The sequence below is a fragment of the Synchiropus splendidus genome, chromosome 18, assembly GCF_027744825.2.
Source record: "Synchiropus splendidus isolate RoL2022-P1 chromosome 18, RoL_Sspl_1.0, whole genome shotgun sequence".
Classification (NCBI taxonomy): Eukaryota; Metazoa; Chordata; class Actinopteri; order Syngnathiformes; family Callionymidae; genus Synchiropus; species Synchiropus splendidus.
The window spans coordinates 8,343,802-8,362,012 of NC_071351.1; the positions used below are offsets into that span (position 1 = coordinate 8,343,802).

Below are 18,211 nucleotides of genomic sequence, written 5' to 3' on the forward strand. Positions count from 1 at the left end.
AGCAATGCTGAGCAGGAAGTTAAACAGTGGATGACTCGCTTGTCAGTGATGGAAGGAATCCCTCACTTTTACGCTGCTAGTGTTCAGCCAGGGCTGTTGTGAGACTGTACTGTCTAGTTAAGTCAGTATTCATGAAGCTCCATGTTCCAATGAATGAATTCAAGTCATTATAAAATATCAGCTTCAGATGTGTCTGATGCTGTGAAGCTTTATGTTATGTGACTGTCATTAAGTTACTGATAAGTAGTGATGTGTTCACTGCTGGGGCTGAGGATAGTGATGCACACAAGAGGAAAAACTGTCAGGTGTTAAAGCCATCATCCCACAACATAGCAGTCGGTTTGTAATTACACATTTCAACAGGCTCTTCCACTCGTCTAGACGTATGTTTCTCCACCCTTTTCTTTCTTTTCCTGCTCCTCATTGAGTCCCCTCTCGCCCCATCTCTCCAGTAGTTGACAGTTATGGGCTTATAATGAAACAAAAGTCACCCAGAGTGGAGCTCGGAGCAAAGCTGTCACTTTCGTTGTGTACCGTTTGTTATCTGCTACTCTCTGCTCGCCTTTATTCTTACAAACCTTGGACGGATAAATGGACGACTAAATTGTTCCCAGTCCTGTTCTCCCGTCTCCGTTCATCCGGTTCCTGTTCCTCCTCCTTCCTCTTTTTTCCCATCTCCACTTTACCAACTACTCGCTTTCTTTATATTTAGAAAACTATTCTTCATTCCTTTTTTTTCTCTTCAGAACCCTCACTGTTTCAGCATCTCATCGCTCCCCACTCCTTTCCTCCTCTGCTTCTATCACCTTACCGCTACACTTCTTGTTTGTGCACTTGTAAGGTGTATTGGGAGTAAATGTCAGTTTGCATAGATTTTATGCGCAGAAAGGAAGTACTGTGCTGCGTACACATGTTTCTGAATAATTTTCCCATATAACTGTATGTGTACTCTCCAGTGGCTGCAATATGTGTGCTAGAAGAGAGTCCAGGGACATTTTTTCTTTTTTTCAACTCTACTCTTCTCCGCTCGTATTGTAGCCCTGTTAGTCACAGAATATTGATTCCTGAGATAATTCCTGTTTTCACAGCGCACGAGATGTAAGAGCACAGGTTTCAGTTATATGCCCAAATTAGCTTCGGGATCATCTGGTGCTGACAAGAACGGGCATCTCAGGCTTTTTATAAGGCTTGAGCCAAAGGTGGCCTTTGGAAGAGCAGCCCCCAACTGCTCCTGCGGCCGGGAGCAGAGTTCTGTGGCCAAGTCTCGCTTGTATGTTGCAGCTGATTATATAGCAGGGCTTGGAAATAACAACCACACCAGGGAGGTTGCAACTTTCATGCTGTTAATCCCTTTTCCCCCGGTTAAAGAAGACCTTTATTTCTGCTTTCCACAGTTACTCATGATACATAGATGTGAGCAGAATAACAGCGTCCATATTCAATATACTGTCTTACAGTTGCCGCTTTCTGGGTTGCTAGGTCATCTGTATATCCACTCACTTCGAACATATATGTCATGTACAGTAAGCCTGGACATGGGTCAGTGAATCATGAATACATTACATTTAGGTCACTGCCATCTCCGTAAGTCATGGCTGACTACACTGATGCTATAAGTGTTTCACCAATTATACTTTTACATTAAGGTCAGCAGAAGGGTCAATTCCCTAGAGCTAGGCTCCTGAACTTTAAGTTCTTTAAGACGATAACATGTTTTTTTCATGTGAAAATGTGGTGTCTAATAAATAGTAAACACAAACTACTAAACACATGAATGCCTTTTGGCTGCTGACTCCTGCACAGCTTTAAAGATGACAGGCTTCAGAGCTTAAAGTCCTTCAAATCATACTTGACAGAAAAGGAATAGAACAGCCCACAGCAAATGTCATTGACCAGCTTGAAGGTCAAGATTGAAACTTGAGGTGACCTTCAGTCTCTCAACGATCCTCCAAAATGGAAGATCAGATATCTGCCGACAGGGAAGTGACGATAGAAAATCTATCATGAGATTTTACATAGTTGAAGAGTCAGAACACAAGGCACGAAAAATGACGCGGTAGGGTGAGATTTTTTGACCCTGAGTGGCAACCCTGCAATGTTACAAGAAACAGAAAGCTACATCCTCTCACAGCACTTACTGTCAGACCACTTTGAGTTCACCAGGAGCTTCATATCGTGGCCACAACATGCACTAAATAGAAACATTCACTGGCCCATTAAAATCCATTAGATGCTTCCTTCCAGTGCATCCATCTCTCACCCATCGGGAGAGAAATGGTTCAGGTGGGGAGCACGGTTTGACCCAATTTTCTTCGCTCACACAGTACCGGTGGGCCAGATGGTACATGCCTTTAAAAGGTTGTAGGAGTCAAGTCAACCGGTAGTTTCGACACAAATATCCTGATACTGTCTCAGAGCCACTTTAATAAACAAGTGGTGTGAAACATGATGGAAGGAAGTGACTAAACTGAGTGAACTAGTCTTTTGCTCCTGTACAAATGCATACTTTCGATGTTCACAGAAGAAAAGCAGACCTCACCCAGTGTTTTTTTTTTTGTTCTAATTTGTTTTATTATGGAGGAATCTTCTTGGCTAATGTATTCATCCTGCATAATTCATGACACAAGGAGAGAGAGACAATATCCAAGTGATCGCAAAAGGTTTGGGTACAAACTTTCAATATGCTGCAAGATTTCTCTCTTGCTATGAAGGAGGTGATGAATCAAACCTCTGCAAGTCTCATAATCCCTTTGTTTGTGCCGCTAACAGTGTAATTACAGAGATTATTCATAACTTGTGAGTGAGAAGTTTAGGGTGCAACAGAGAGCTGTCCAAAGTTCTTTCTCCCTTCAGTGTATTTTAGAAGTATAATGATTTGTTTGTGTTGTTCTTGTGTTGTCACCAGAGAGGAAAAGAAGGAAGAGTCATACATTAACTGGAAGTTGCAAACCATATTTAGCACGGGATCTATCAATAAATCATTGGCGCAGTAGCTTTAACATGATTATTATGAGCAGACCAAGAAACACAAGACACTTGAGGAGAATCTGTCGCCCCACATCCAGTCCGGATGCCACCATTGGTTGTTTTTGGTTGGCATGATTCAGCTGCAACCTCGTGTGCTTTTAGGATAATGATGGACACCAAAGCTCAGCTGCGCTCTGTTCAAAGGCAGCGTGGAAAGATGCATGAGTAAGCCTTTGATTAAATGAGGCAAATTCATTCCTGCTTCAGTCGTCAGCCTGGTTTAACAGCCTGCAGTCATAAAAAACATATGACTCAGAGGAATTATTGGGAGAATCTGATTAATTTCCATGATAAGACTCATTCTGTATGGAAATCTTCATAATTCAATATTGGTCTCCCGCAAGCTTTTAACTTTGACTGTAAACTTGAGGACAAAATGTATAAAGCATGAAAAATGGCAGAGACCGCTTCTGTATGTTTAAGGAATGCTCCAATAAAAGATTTAATATTTCGAACTTGGGTACTGTCCACTCTGAGAGCTACAGTGTGTGGAACTGATGGAAATAAACAAGAATCTGAATGCGTATTTCGGAATAATAGGCAGGCTTTGGTTCAGAGAAAGCATTTCGAACATCTGAACCCCTATTTGTGCAATAAAAGCTGCAATTAATTGTAGTGCGTCCGGGCTTCTGCTGTATAATGGCTTAGCTTTAATTAAGACATGGCTGTCTTCATGGCGCCGTTTGCAACGAATAAATGTTTTAGCTTCATTGCTCACATGTTGAGCTCAAGCCATTTCATTATGGCGTCATCGGTGTCAGCGTGACTCACCGGCGAGGAAGCCACTGAACCTGTCCAAGGTTCTGACTGAGATGCTGTGCCCTTGAGCTGCAATCTGCATTTTTAATTGCTGCTAATTTGCATCTGTATATGAATAATGGCTCGGAAAACGGTGGGCCTTGAATAACACCCGGGTAAATATTGAGTTATATAAGAACAAAGTGGCACTTAATGGCAAGTGCATCCTTTATTTATGCAACAGAAAAATAAAAAGGCGACATAACAATAAGGTCCCTGCAATACTGTGTGTTTATAGTGCTCCTAGCTGTGGTTTTTATTTTAATCCTCTGTGAACTTAATGTCACCACGGTTGCACATTAGAGAGGAAAGATAGGGGACAGATGCAGGATGGAGGATGATCGCTGCTAACAGCTCGTCTCACTTCTGCATGTCACAGAGGTCAGACTACGGATTTGTTTGCTGATGGATTTAGTTCCGCGGCACAAGACACACTTGTGAATGAGACGTGTGGCTGGAAGTCTCACCATATTGGTGAGATTTTTTTGGGGGGGTTGAGTTAATGTAAAGGATTACAGGTTGGTTGCTGAGTCCCATCTATTTAAATAGTTCTACTTTTAAGGGGCCAAACTTTTTGTCTTGTGATGATGTGTATGTAACAGCTTTTGTGATCACATTATCTACGGCGCTCTCCTTCCATCTCCCGCCACTGTGTATTTAGCCACATCCTTGTGCCTATCGGCATGTAAACAGCACTTTAGCTGTGAGTGCTATAACTCTCTCTGGGAGCTGGTGTCGAGTGTGGACTGACTAATGTTCTTCACGTGTGCCTCTCCCGCTGGTTTATTGTCCCTGGGGCATTTTTGGCAATAAATATTTATTGATGTATTGTTTACTTATTTCTGGTTTTAAAAGTCAACCTGCCCTTGTGGAAAGGGCTTTTCGTTGGCAGCAGGCAGAGCCCAAAAACAGCCAAACAAAAGGGCTTCACAATACAGTGTGAAAAGGGATTTAAGTGGGGACATGGTCTGTGGGCTAATGGGCTGACGGCACCATGACCACGTTTAATGTGCTTCCTAGAACGAGAATTCTGCTTTTGTTCAGGGTAAATCCAATTTGACTGGTTTGGGTTTTTTTGCATGTTGGTAGTAGGACTTCCCTTTTGGGCTTTTTCCTTTATAATCCCACTCACTTTCCCAAGAGAGCAGACACCGCAGCAGTGAGCGCCTTATTGAATGAACCAACTCTTGAAGAGGAGAGCGAGCATGACAAGTAAAAAGAGGTTGTTACACCACCGATCAGCATCTTCATCCGCATTCGAAGCTAATACCTCAGACGCATCTAGTCCAGAAGAAGCCAGCTAGGGAATCATCTGTCAAGCAAGGAAGTACATGCTTCAGGACCCCACCCACCAGCACTTTGCAGCAGCTTTTAAATTGCTTTCCTACTTTAGCCGCAGCTTCCCATTGTACACTACTTTGCAAAGTATTTCCATCCGGATTTCCAGGACGGGAGCTGAGGACGCTCTGACATTCTAGAAGCTTTGAATGTTCTATTAGTCAGGCTACCTGGTGCAGAGAGATAGCACTGAACTCCTTCAACCCTTTGAAACGTCGGGGACCAGATACCCACAAAGCAGATTGGAGGCCAGCCTCACTCTTGTGTCATATTGATGTTCAGGCATCCGTGGGAGCCAGCAGAAGATTCCAGATCACTGTGGTTATTCTTAGAGGCTTTACAAGCTTCCTTTTGAAGAGCAGACACAAGATGAGAAAAATGGTGGTCAGAAACCCAAAGGAGCTGTGAGAGCCTGAAGAAGCCTCTCGGAGCAGTTATTTACAAATGCTTTGTTTTCCTGTGGTGCCGAAGATGCCTTCCATTTGTGGTTTTGACTTTGTGGGATATTAATGTTTTATTGTTTCCCTGAAGACTATAGCAGAGTGGAAAGAGATGCATTAGTTATGGTTTCTTATTGGGGATATATGGAGGAGCATCTTTACTATACCTCCAGGAAAAAGTTTTTTCTGCTGCAGATGATAAAAGCTCACTAGTAAAATGAAGGAAAGACATGTTGCATAAAGTCATTAGCAGAATAATAATGTCATTAGTCAGGCTGTGCAATCACATGCAGTGTGAAGCTGATCTCATCAGACATAAATCTCTAATGGACCTGTACCGACATCTAATGTGCAGCCTTGGTTGGAAAGGCTTGGGCCACGAGAGAGGAGCCCTGCAGTGAAGACAGCTGACCAAATGAGGTGGACATATTCCAGATGAAGACATCTCTCTGGGTCGCTCTTCTCCTGCGCGGTGCCAGATATGCTTTCGCACTAATATCTGCTCCTGGCGAAAACATCGCAGGCTGACATAAATCACAGTGATGTTTAATAACTGTCACTCAGCAAGATACCTGAGAGCTCCGGTTTTCATTTGGACTGATAAATGTTTGGATCATTCGTCATACATTTGCTTTTGATAGTCACAGCTACCAGAGGTTCTCAAGTCGATGGATATTTTTAGAGTGTATAGCAGAGGAATGTGTAGTGTCAACTGCTCAAAGACCATCAAGTTGAGTGCTCAGAAAATCTGACAGGAATTGTTTACAGTAGATCAAGAAGGAAATAACAGCAGTGAAGAGTGGCAGTGTTGTTTTTCCAGTCATGATAACGCAGTTTTGAGGTAGTCCGCTGCAGTAGTCACGTGTAGTGTTGTGGCGAGTTAAATTAATACTATTATGAAGTTTTAAATCAGTATATGCAAGCTACACACCCACAATAATGTCATGAAGTGACTCAGCACACCACTTGTTACAGATCTCCCAGCTTCAGGACTCACAACACTGGGCTGATATCAAGTGAGCCAAAGCAGGCACTGGCAGCACTCCAGCACTCATAATGCACAAGCACATCGCAGACAACTTTCCGACCACTATCCACAAAGCAGTCACAAAGCATGGCTATGTTTCAGCATGCAGATTAGGGGCGGGAAATTACATTTCCTAAAGGGCCAGGTTATATATTGTGACCGTTGAGAGGGGCCGTCAATCCCAAAGAAGGGAGATGATGAAATTGCACTTTACAAATTCACATAAAATGTTGGTTTGTTGTTACATTTACATTTCAAGATCAAATTTTAATTCTCATGTATTTGAGGGGACAAGAAATAGTCCAATGGAAAAGACGAACAATTAAGAGAAGTAATCAAAGAAAGTTATGTTTAAGTCGCATCGTAATAAATGCATATGGAAGAAAATGTCAGAGACAGCAACAATGTAAGTTTTATAGTGATATATACTCTGACTGCAGGAGGGCCACATAAATACATTCATAGGGCTGCATTTGGCCCCCGGAGCCGCACTTTGCCCAAGTCTGATGTAGATGGTGATGCCTCTGCAGACTATCTACATGTGTTTTGTTGGTATTGTTTTTATTATTATTTAACAACCTCCATAAAGCCATGGAGGAGCACATATGTGACTGTTAAATCCTAAAAGCAGGAATGGATGCCTCTCGAAGAAGCTTATCCAAGTGTATTCAGACAACAAAAACAACAGTCTTTGTATTTAAAAAAACATAGGTTTCACTGAAAACGTAAAAAAGGAATCAGTGTTGAAGGTTGTGAATCTATTGCTTATTTTTTTTACAGAGGGCATAATGTCATGGTGATTTTGTGTGTGTCAGATTGAGCCCTACTCCAGCAGATTATCTGAGAGCCGTTCACCGTGTTATTTCAATGACAAAAGAAGATCAGCATCAATTTGCGCGGCATCTTAACGCTCGTGATCTTCAGTGGTGATACTAATGCTGGCTTTTAACCCTAGCAGTAGAGGCTTTCCACTTCTGCAGTTGGTCATAATGTTACTACAGCTGATATTGTTAATAATTGAACATTTTCCTCATTTCCCTCACTGGTTCATTTTGTTCTCCTTCTGGCTGTTCATTTTGAATGTGGCTGTGCATGTGCATGAGGTCAGCAGGGAGTAAGGTTCTCATAATCCGGTAATAAAACCAGCTGCCACCAGACCCCACCCCCACTCCTCCATACATTCTGCTATTCTATTTCTTGCTCAATCGCGTCCTTGTGTTCCGTAAACCTCCGTGTGTAAATTGCTTGTGTACTTAAGCCTGGAATAAAGGTCTACCTTCTACTGTATCTCACCAACATGTAGGGTAATGTCGGTGCACATGTACAATCATATTGCATCTGTAAATCTATCCTAGCAAAAGCTGATGTTCTCCCTGCTCCAGACCATTGAAAATGTGTTTTGCCAAATTTGTTCACACCTCACTTTAATCAGAATATACAATATGAATACCAGTAACATGGTTTTTCACAGTACTGAGACGCAGTCTGTCTCAGAATATTTGCTTCCTCCACGATCATTTTCTCATTTCTCCCCACTTGTTCTTCTCTATTACACCCTTTGTCTTCTTGTTTTTTAATAAACCTCCTTCACCCTCTGTTGCTTCTTTGTTCCTTTCTTTCCCACTCATGGCCTCTCCCTTTCACCCACGGTGTATTGTACATGTATTGCATTTTATTCGTCTGATAGGCTGCCCTGCGTCACACGTCTCTAAAGCGGATCCAGTAAATTGTTTTCTTGTGCTGCATTGATAGACCTAGTCCGGCTTCTAGTGGGCTCATCTTTGCCTTTGTATGGTGTTGATCTCAAGGTTAAATAGAATTGGTGAAGATGTTTCTGACACATCTCAGATCAGGGAGCACGTCCTTCATTTTAAACAGTGAATATAAGAATAAGTTCAGTAGCCATGTTGTAGTTGTGTGTCGTATATTTGTGTCAAAGGTCCAGTGATTTTAATAATTGTAATAAAGCTTGTCATTCCCACGTTTTCTCCTAGAAGGATTGAAACTTTCCATGAAGAAATCATGGGACAAAGCTGAAGCGTTTTGTTGCATGTTAGTTTACTGGAGCCGACAGAAAGATCTTAAATATTTTACATGGAGCCGCATCTATTCTTACCCTTTAGAAAGGATTCTACTTAACTTCATGCTACATCTGCTTCAGCTAGCTTCAGTTTATGATCACCGACTCTTCATCTGCTTGCATTTTAGACATATAGTTCAGGAGCACAAACTTCACAATCCGGATTTAAACTTTACTGACTCATTTTTATCCAGCTATCCTGTTGCCCCCGTCAGAAAACTTCAATCCTACCCAAATCCTGAGCGACATAACTACTCCTGAGTATGCGTCTATAGCTATTTGAGTTTGTTTCCTCAACATGATGCAGTTTGTGTTCCAGGGTATGCTTTTATTATGGTGTAGTTATAGGGGAATATATTAAAACTGAGGTCCTTGATGTGATGTGTGAGTCACCCTTATCAGAAGGCACTTTTCATCCATTTTTTCTGGTCACCGCCAATGCACAGCTTCTTCCTCACATTCTCCTTCATTCCTCCTCATAATCTATCATTTTTCTGTTTACTCCTTTTCCAGATCTCACCTCAGAGTCACCCTGTCCTTCCCACAGTCTCTTTATCCCTGGCGTCTGTCTCCTTTTCATTGGTTTGCTCATATCTAACCTCTCCATGTCTTCTCTCAGATGGGGCTCACAGCATTACGGCCCAGTGTGTCCTCCGTGTCCTCATCATCACCGAAGACATGCTGGGAAGCAGCGTGACTGTTCGCCTTCAGAACATGTCCCAGGAGCACTTCCTGTCACCGCTGTTGAGTCACTTTCTTGAAGGCGTGTCAACGGTCCTCTCTGTTCCCGTCGAATACGTTTTCATCTTCAACATCCAGCCGGACCTGGACGCCGCACCGGGAGGGATCCTGAATGTGAGCTTTTCTGCAGCCTTGCCAGGCGGACAGTTCTTTCCCTCTGAGGCTCTGGAGGAGCAACTCTACCTGAACCGACTGCAACTGACCTCACTCACGCAAATGGAGGTGTGTCTGAGTATAAACGCATTGATGAGAAGGAAATGTCATTTCCTGACCCAGAATCATGCTTGCAAAGATCATCCTTGAATTTTAGAACTACTAATGAATATGTATTACAGGCGTGTATTCTCGGCTTTGACCATGAATTTTACTGCTTTTACCTTGCTCAGTTACAGAGTTAGAAAAAGTACACTGCAGCTCATGACAAAGGCAGCTATTAATATAACAGGAAACAGGAAACCAAGGTTGTGATTTAAAACTAACTGAATTGTTGATTGATCTCCCTAAAATATTTTTGAAATGCCGTTTATAACACACTGAAAATCTTTGAGTTAAAGTAAGTGAAAAAGAATGTCTATAAATTCCCAAATGTGTGGCCATGTTTATATGGTGAAAGACGTTGATGCAGAAAACAGCAAAGCCACAATAACCAATGGCACTAAAGAGTCTTCTATAATAGCGGTGATGCCAACGCATCCATATGGTAGCATGGAACAATGCACTGATGCGATCATTACACACCATCATGCTTGAAGAGATACACACCTGGATACGGCGCTGCATTGAGAGAGAGCAGCGTGCGATAATGATCTTTAAAGAGGCTGAGAGATATATAGTGTGAAAGCAGTTGAAAAGATGAAAACATAGCTCATGCTTGAGTTGACCTTTCCAAAGTGGACACATATGGATGAAACACATCTTTTCCCTAGTGATGTGAAGAAAGACACCAGCTGCCATTTCTGATCAAATGACCCTCAAGATTGTGTCGGGGTTTCATTGTTTACCATTTTTGGATAATAGGATTTACTTTGTCAACAGAAAGGTTAGTGTTGCTTCCCATATTTTCATCTCTTTATGTCTTCACACAGGTCCTACCATTCGATGACAACGTGTGTCTCCGCGAGCCCTGCCAAAACTACATGAAGTGCATCTCTGTTCTGCGCTTCAATAGCTCCGCCCCCTTCATCTCCTCACCTTCAATTCTGTTTCGTCCGATACACCCGATTGCCGGCCTCCGCTGCCGCTGCCCCGTGGGCTTCACTGGAGACTACTGCGAGACGGAGATCAACTTGTGCTACTCCAACCCCTGTCTCAATGGGGGGGTGTGTGCCCGCAGAGAGGGAGGGTACACTTGCATCTGCAGAGAAGATTACACAGGTAAGCAAGGAAAACATACTCATCTTAAAGCTGTCAATGGATGCTAAAGGTGTAATATGAACACCTATTATTTTCACACATCTAAGGTTTAGTCACTTCATGTGCTTTGTGGTGAAAATTATTCACAGTGAAGATATTCCAAACTGACCAGAAATTTGAGGAAACTACAGTGTATAAGCACTTCTCGCTGCATACATTTCCTCCCATATGTCTGCACAGAACTCCCACATCAATGCTGTGCATACAGAGGTGAAGAGAAAACATGGCCCAGCCCTTGAGTCCTGCTATAATAGCGATGCTATTTGTCTTTCATATATCAGAGCACAGTGGAAGCTACTGTGATGGCAGGAGCATTCAGCTCTTTGTAAGTGCACATGAAAAGGATTTTGCCTCACACTGAATATACTCACAAAATAAATGCAACATTTTTAAAACGAGTTATAAGCTTCGTGTTCTGCGTTGAAATGGACTGTTCTTCTTGCTGTGGGCGTTTGTGTTTAGTTGTTCCATTGTGAAATGTTTTGTCTCAGGTTTTGGGGGGGTTTAAGAAGCACAGACTCAAGACAGTCCACATGCAGAATGTAAGAGATCCTTCTTTGTTGGAAAGTCAGAAGGTCCACATATATAAGTGGATTTAAAAGTCCTTCTTGTCCACTTGAAAAATCGCTGCAGTACAGTGTAAATTCTCCTCCATAGTGCCACAAATCACTGTTAGGTGAAGAGGATAAAGAAAACCGAGCAGCTATTGTGGATTCCACAATGGTTTGTGGATTAGAAGGGCACGTCTGCGTGGTGTTTCTTATGTGCATCGTCCCTGTTTCTCCCCTTCTTCCTTCTGTTTTGATCTGTTCAGGTTTACCGCTTTTGTCATGTTGAGCTACACAAGATGAAAACACACACCTCGCCTCTTGGGAGAGCGCCTCCTCGGCGCTTTACCTATTTTGGAAGCCCTTCACATCCTCAAAGCGGATGTCAGAATAAAACCATGCTAGCTAGATTCAGATGGGATCTCTTCCCACTAATTTCATCACATTTCAATGTCGTTTTTTGGGGCATGATAGTGCACTTCTGTCTTTGTCTTTCTAGAGATTTGCTCTGTATATCTGGGGGAATATTCCTTGCTGGATTTCAAGAGCAATACTCTTTCATGTCGTGGAGTTAACCAAAGTCCCAATGCCAGCAACTAATGAGACAATAATAGGCCGACTACAAATGGGAATAAAGATTGCATAAAGCAGTATATTAATTGTCAGCTACACTCATGATACCAGAGCCACCTCAAGGAGTCTTGACTGAATACATTTTTACAGAAATAATAAAAAAAGATAAACTTGCACAATGGGAGCTGTTTTTAATCCTGTGTTTGGACAAACAATAGTAAAAAAAGGTTGCAACTGGGGGGGAAAACAACAGAGAAAGAGTGATAAACAGGGGAGTCAGAGGACAGACCGGTGGATCAGGAATAGAAGAAACGAGTAAAATTGGCAGACAAAATAGGGAGGAAGGACTGGAGGGGTTCATGGATCGAGAGAGTGTTTGGAGAGATGGAGGGTGGGAGCAAGGGAAATCACAAACGCTCTGGTTTTTATGCTTTTTCAGCGTAGGTGTATGGTGTTGCCAGTGGGAGGAATGAAAAAATTCTGCTACACACCCAATTCTCCAGGCTGTTTCAGCTTCTTTTATATTCCATCCATTTAGTGGGGCGACGTCATCAAAAAGTACTCAGGGAGTTTCATTTCATGTAACTATATAAAATGCAAAATGCACAACTAAATCACTCCAAGATCGTAATCCTCGGCTTTACTTTGATGCAAACAGTGTTCACCCATCTCAACTGTACTTTGCTGAGATAATGACTTTTCATTTGTTTTGCTAAATTCATGCAGGCTTTTGTCACCAGCTACTATACCTGAATACAAGCTATATTACTAGTATTTATGAATAACATGTCAGCTACTGCAACAATATAATATGATAAGAGAGTAAATCCTGTCAGAATATCCAGTTATTCATACTGAAAAATAGGATTGACCTCCTGCTTGTAGCATCTGAGTTGAGAGGGGGATCATCCTGCGTCTCTACAGAAGAAGAGACACCGAAGAGATAAAGAAAGGCCCATTATGCAAATGATAGTAAGATATAATACGACAGATATGCTTAGGTGGAGCTCAGAGATCCACAGAGGAGATAAGAGCCGAGAAGACACGGATGCACACTCCAGTATTTTGTGAAGGAGATAAAAAGAAAAATAAGAGCAGACACAAATTTGAATTGAATCTCTCGGTGGTGGCGCTGAGACAAAGATGCGGCCGGCCAGGTGAGATTAGTTTTGGCTGGCACACTGGGAAATCAAATCCAGCTGGTGAAGAACGCCGATCGCACACACGTGTAAAGATAATTAGTTGAGGAAGTTTTGACAATTGTGAGATTTCAAGGACCTGAGATCCGGTCGCTTGAAATGCGGAGACAGACTCTGATCGGCAGCTGGGAAGGATATCCATCAGGTTGAAGAGAGATTGAAGCACCGGTGGTGAGATTAGACTGGTTTGCTTAGAGAAGCAAAAAAGACTGAAGAAGGGAGAGACGAGCTCAGCAGTTGAAGATGGAATAAGGAGACTTGGGATGAATACAGAGTGAGAAACAAGACAGGATCATGTCTGGAACAGAAGGAAGGGAGAGAGTGGCTTGAAGAATATTAACCAACCTGATGATTCATGCATCCACCTGACACCAACAAGATCATGCAACATATTTAGCCAAAGTGAGCCCATTCAGTCTCAAATTCAAGTCTAAAAATAGAGCTATTATAAGAATGAAAAGTCAAGCTGTAACCTTCACTGCAGTCAAGACTTTAACAAGTCTGCCAATCACAAAAAGTGAAAAACAAAAAAAGAATCTGCTTCATTGGGGAGGGAGTATGGGTTGCTTCCATGTATTTTCTGAAGAAGTTTACACGAGACAACTTCACACGCTCTCCGCCGCCTTCTCCATCTCCGCCTCACACGCTCACCCTTGACTCCCCAGCTGCTGCACAGGCTTCCTCGCATCATCTTCTCGCCTCTTTTCTCGTCCAAGAGTGGCTTTTTGAGCCCATGCTGTCGGAATATCCAAGTTTGAGAAAGTATAGCTGCCACAAAACATTACCCAAAAAAGCCTTTTCTCAGAGGCATTCTCGGCGGTCGAGTGAAGTAACCATGAATGCTCCTGTTGTGTGCAAAAGCATTACAACGATGAGTACTTCACAGGCTCAGTGGACTTAATGGCAGCAGTTTCCTGGCATTGGCTTTATCAAAACATAGTACTAATGACTGAAGTTATCTCACATACACTCTCAGTATATTTTTGACTAAGTTGACCGTGATTCTGGAAGTACAAGTTAACAAGCATGAGCACAGTTATAAATATGTTTACATAATAATCAGTGCGACTACCAATCTTTCCATGAACCATCCCACCAAGGAACACCAATTGTGTCCCTCACTTTCAACTTCTTTGAATGAGCGAGAGCGTTATAGCCGAGCATCTTCACCACTGACAGTCGTAAGCCAAACGCTTTTCTTCTACCACCCGTTATTGGATCACAGACCGTCAGCTCAGCACTAACTTACATGTGATATTGGTAAAAGAAGAAGTTCCTTGTTGAAGCCAATTTTAGTTGTCTTCTCTGAGTACCCTGCTTAAAAATGTATGACTCAACAAAGAGCACAATAAAACCCCCCCAGACAGTTTGTGCCGGAGCGAAACTGCACTTGTGAATTGAAGTCAAATTTTCAGACAAACATATGTCAACATTTTAGAACATCTAAGACACAGCTACACTCTGGAGAGGAAGAAACAAACCGATGCCTTCAAGCGTTATTTTCTCAGCTGCAGATTTGAAACTGGGGAAACAACTTACTTAATGGAACACACCAATATTTGTACTCTGTAGTTGTATTGTGGCTTTCAAATGAAGAGTAAAAATAATCCAATAGTGAACACAATAGGCCACAACTGTCGCAGTTCTAAATCATCATCTGAAGTCTTTGATGTCTTACAGGCTATAAAAGAAAGTTATTTTATCACCACTTAATATCCTCTCCTCCGATCTTCTGTTTAATAAGGATATTCATCAGTCCAAATTTGCAATATTCTGAAGACCTCATGCCTGTGCAATGACGGTGCTACTGACGGGGCGGCCAGATTCATTTTATTATCACAATGATGACGACCAGGCGACCAACCCATCAAGGACAATTAGAGCTTCTCAAGGTCACCTTAACACCCCATCTACGATCATGGATGGCAATTTCATGCATAAGTGAGCTGAAGTATGGCTATATTTCACTCTTTGTCCTGTTCATAAATACAAACACCAACAAACAACGGTGTAAAAGCCACAGTACTTGTAAGATTAGCAAAAATACTTTCACACTTTCATGAGGTTTTTATAGCGTGACATGGAATATATGAATATATGTTACATCAATTCAAATATGTAAACAAGAAACCCTGAAAGAGATGTAAAATCTCACTTCCTCCCATTTCAGTCAAATATCACTCACGCGTTTGTAAGCAGCCACTTCATCTTTTATTCCCTTCAACGTGAGTAGAGGACGTTAGCATGTCGGCTTTTGTGTCAAATTCTCATATTGCCATGTATTTACATGATATCTGCTGGCAACCATCACTTGAGTGCAAGTCCTCTCACAGCTGCGCATGTGGTTGGGCTGTGTAGAATTCATTGATTACAGCGTACAACATTTAGCAACTTGAAAATGCCACAGCTTCGGTAAATTAGGAAATGTTGCACGCATGATGTATATCTCGGGGGTTTGTGGGAGAAAAAGTAAAGCTACAACAAGCGAGCGAGACCTTCAGATAGGAAGCAGAAGCGGGAACGCTGGGCGCCTCGTGGCCTCCAGAGATAGACCATGTGTGAAGAGGGAGACGGGGGTGAGAGGGCGGAGCAAACTAAGATGCCGAGGGGCGGCTGAATAGTGGCTTTGATGAATAAAACATCCTCATGAATGAAGGGGAGGTGTGTGAATATATTAGGATGGGTGTGGAGGAAGAAGACTGGAAGAGAAATGTGCTGAGGAAGGATGGAAAAAAGATGGTATAAATAGATACAGTGCAGGTGTAAGAGTTGGAGGAAGGAACCAACAAAAGCCTGCAACAAATTGAAGAGTTTTCAAAGTGAAGTACACCTTAACAATATATTCAGTCTTCTCACCTAGATATTTCAGCAAAGCAGAATTTATATTTTTACCAGGTGTTGACAACATTAGATCTTGATCGAGACACCCAAAAAAATAGAGGACTCAACCGTCTCTCTCTATCCACGATCCCAGAAACTGAAAAAAAAAAAACCCCAAAAACTCAATGTGTCCCTTTCACAGACGAGCCTGTGTGTAAATGTGTGCAGTTTTATGAGCACCAGCATTGGATATTCCTCTTCATCAGACTAAGTGCTTTGGTGAAGTGGCAGTCGCTTTTTTACACTGTCTGGACGAAAGACAAAAACCACAACTGCTGTTAAATCATCCGGAGTGCACGTCTGCTCCGACTTACTACGTCTAATTAGTTTGCATGTGGGCGTTGGTGTGTGTGTGTTCCGTTCTGTGTGTCTGTTTGGTCTCATATTTATTCAGATTTTTTTTTCGGGCTGGTTGGCTGTTTCAATAATCAGTTTATCTTGCGCCGAGCCTACCTGAGTGCAGCAGGCAGAGTGAGCGTTTGTGAAGTCGCACTAGCATTCATTATTCATGAGTATCACCGTCCACTTATTTATTTTAATATGAAGTAGCACAAAATTATGCTCTCAAGGTGAGTGTGTCAGCACTCACGATAGTGTGTATTGCTAGTCTGATTGTTATTTGTTCACTTGCATAAACGCATAACCCGACAGACGAATGATAAAAATGCAGAGGAAGGAGTGCTTTGATTTATGTGTCTTCATGATTAGTGGTGTAAGTAGTTGTTTGCAGGTGAAAGAAGATTTCCCTGAGGGAGTTTGTTGCAGCGAGAGGGTTTGGACTGAAATAGACAGGGAGGGAGGTTGTAGGAAGCATGCGATGTAGGGCAGACGAAACTGATGACATGTGTTTTAGACAGTCCGTTTAATAATATATTATGAAGTATTTACAGTAATACACGTGTGGGCTGGGCCTCCCTTTTTTTTACACTCCTATTTTCCATCACTGCTCCTCTTCACCTTGACCTCACCAACAGTCCCTGCAGGCTCTAGTCTCCATTTAACTGACTTACAGGATTCCTCTTTAGCTTATTTGTCATTCTGCCAGCTCTTATCGTGGTATTTCATCCAGTGAGTAGGTGTTACCATCATTTCCAACACATGTTTGTGATAATACATCTATAATCCGACTATCCGTGCCCTGTAGCAGCTGCCTCACTCTAATTAGTGGGGACTGCAGACTGAGTAGAAAATCTGTTCTAAAATCTGGAGAGAAGGTGGGAGAGTTAGTTTGTGTCGTCATTGCACTATTTACTGTACTGCTACTGCTGTCAGTGCAACCGGAGATAAAACGGAAGGCATTTACAAAGTTAAAGTGAGCAATCCCTAAAACCGGAGGCCAAATTGACGAAAATCCCCCCCCAAAAATAAATATATCCTGCGACACATAAACAGCACTGGACACCAGTTTAGCCACTTTGTAGTGTATCTAAAGCCTGTAATGCCACTATAAAGTTCAGATGGCTCAACTCAAACAATGGTAGCTTTTAATTTCTCACTTTGACCCCTTCACTTCTGGAATACTACTTTGTTTTGTCATGAAGAAATGATTGCTTAAGGGATGTGTATAAAGGAAAATAATGTTCTCTTTCAAGAGGATAGTGGAGGGCTAAATTATATCTTGTATTATCAGTATTTTTAAAATGATATTAGTTCATTTTATCATTAATATTATTGTCATATATTGTCACATTTTACTCTTCTATTTCAGTGTGCGCTATCGCAAAGCAAAAAAACCCCTATAAATCCCGATAACAAAATCATCAATAAAAATCTGTATTTTTTTAAAGGGTAAGCAAGTTAAATAAACATTTTTATTTCGCTATACTTTGAACACAACCCATAACAGTTGTCACTGCAATCTGTCTTTAACTTCCCGTCAGCTTTGTAATCTATTAAAAAGATACATATTAATTTCACTTTCTTTTGATATGAGATGATAGATTTGAGGCCTGACTGAAGATTGCGTGTCCATAGCTTGTATACAGATAATTTGCACTGGAATTTAAAAATGTAACATCTATGATGGTGGATGATGAAAACCGGACATCACTGCAGTCTTAAATATTTGAACACTTGAATGCATCATGCATCATTGCTCATACTTGAATCAGAAATGATGTTGTATTGTGTGTGTGTGTGTGTGTGGT

General features: G+C 41.9%; 1 protein-coding gene and 1 long non-coding RNA gene across 6 annotated transcripts in view; one reads left to right on the forward strand and one right to left on the reverse strand.

Annotated features, from left to right (window-relative positions):
• LOC128749707 (uncharacterized) overlaps positions 1–18,211 on the reverse strand; it is an 86,320-nt gene that overhangs the window by 37,165 nt on the left and 30,944 nt on the right. For both annotated transcript variants that reach the window (XR_008412975.1, XR_008412976.1), the window contains one exon: positions 10,643–10,805. This is a non-coding gene — a long non-coding RNA (uncharacterized LOC128749707). The remainder of the gene's footprint in view (positions 1–10,642; positions 10,806–18,211) is intronic.
• Positions 1–18,211, forward strand: part of celsr3 (cadherin, EGF LAG seven-pass G-type receptor 3) — a 54,538-nt gene that overhangs the window by 6,159 nt on the left and 30,168 nt on the right. For all 4 annotated transcript variants that reach the window (XM_053849548.1, XM_053849545.1, XM_053849546.1 and 1 more), the window contains exons 2-3: positions 9,330–9,673; positions 10,537–10,825. In XM_053849548.1, coding sequence (XP_053705523.1) covers positions 9,330–9,673; positions 10,537–10,825 — 633 coding nt within the window. The remainder of the gene's footprint in view (positions 1–9,329; positions 9,674–10,536; positions 10,826–18,211) is intronic.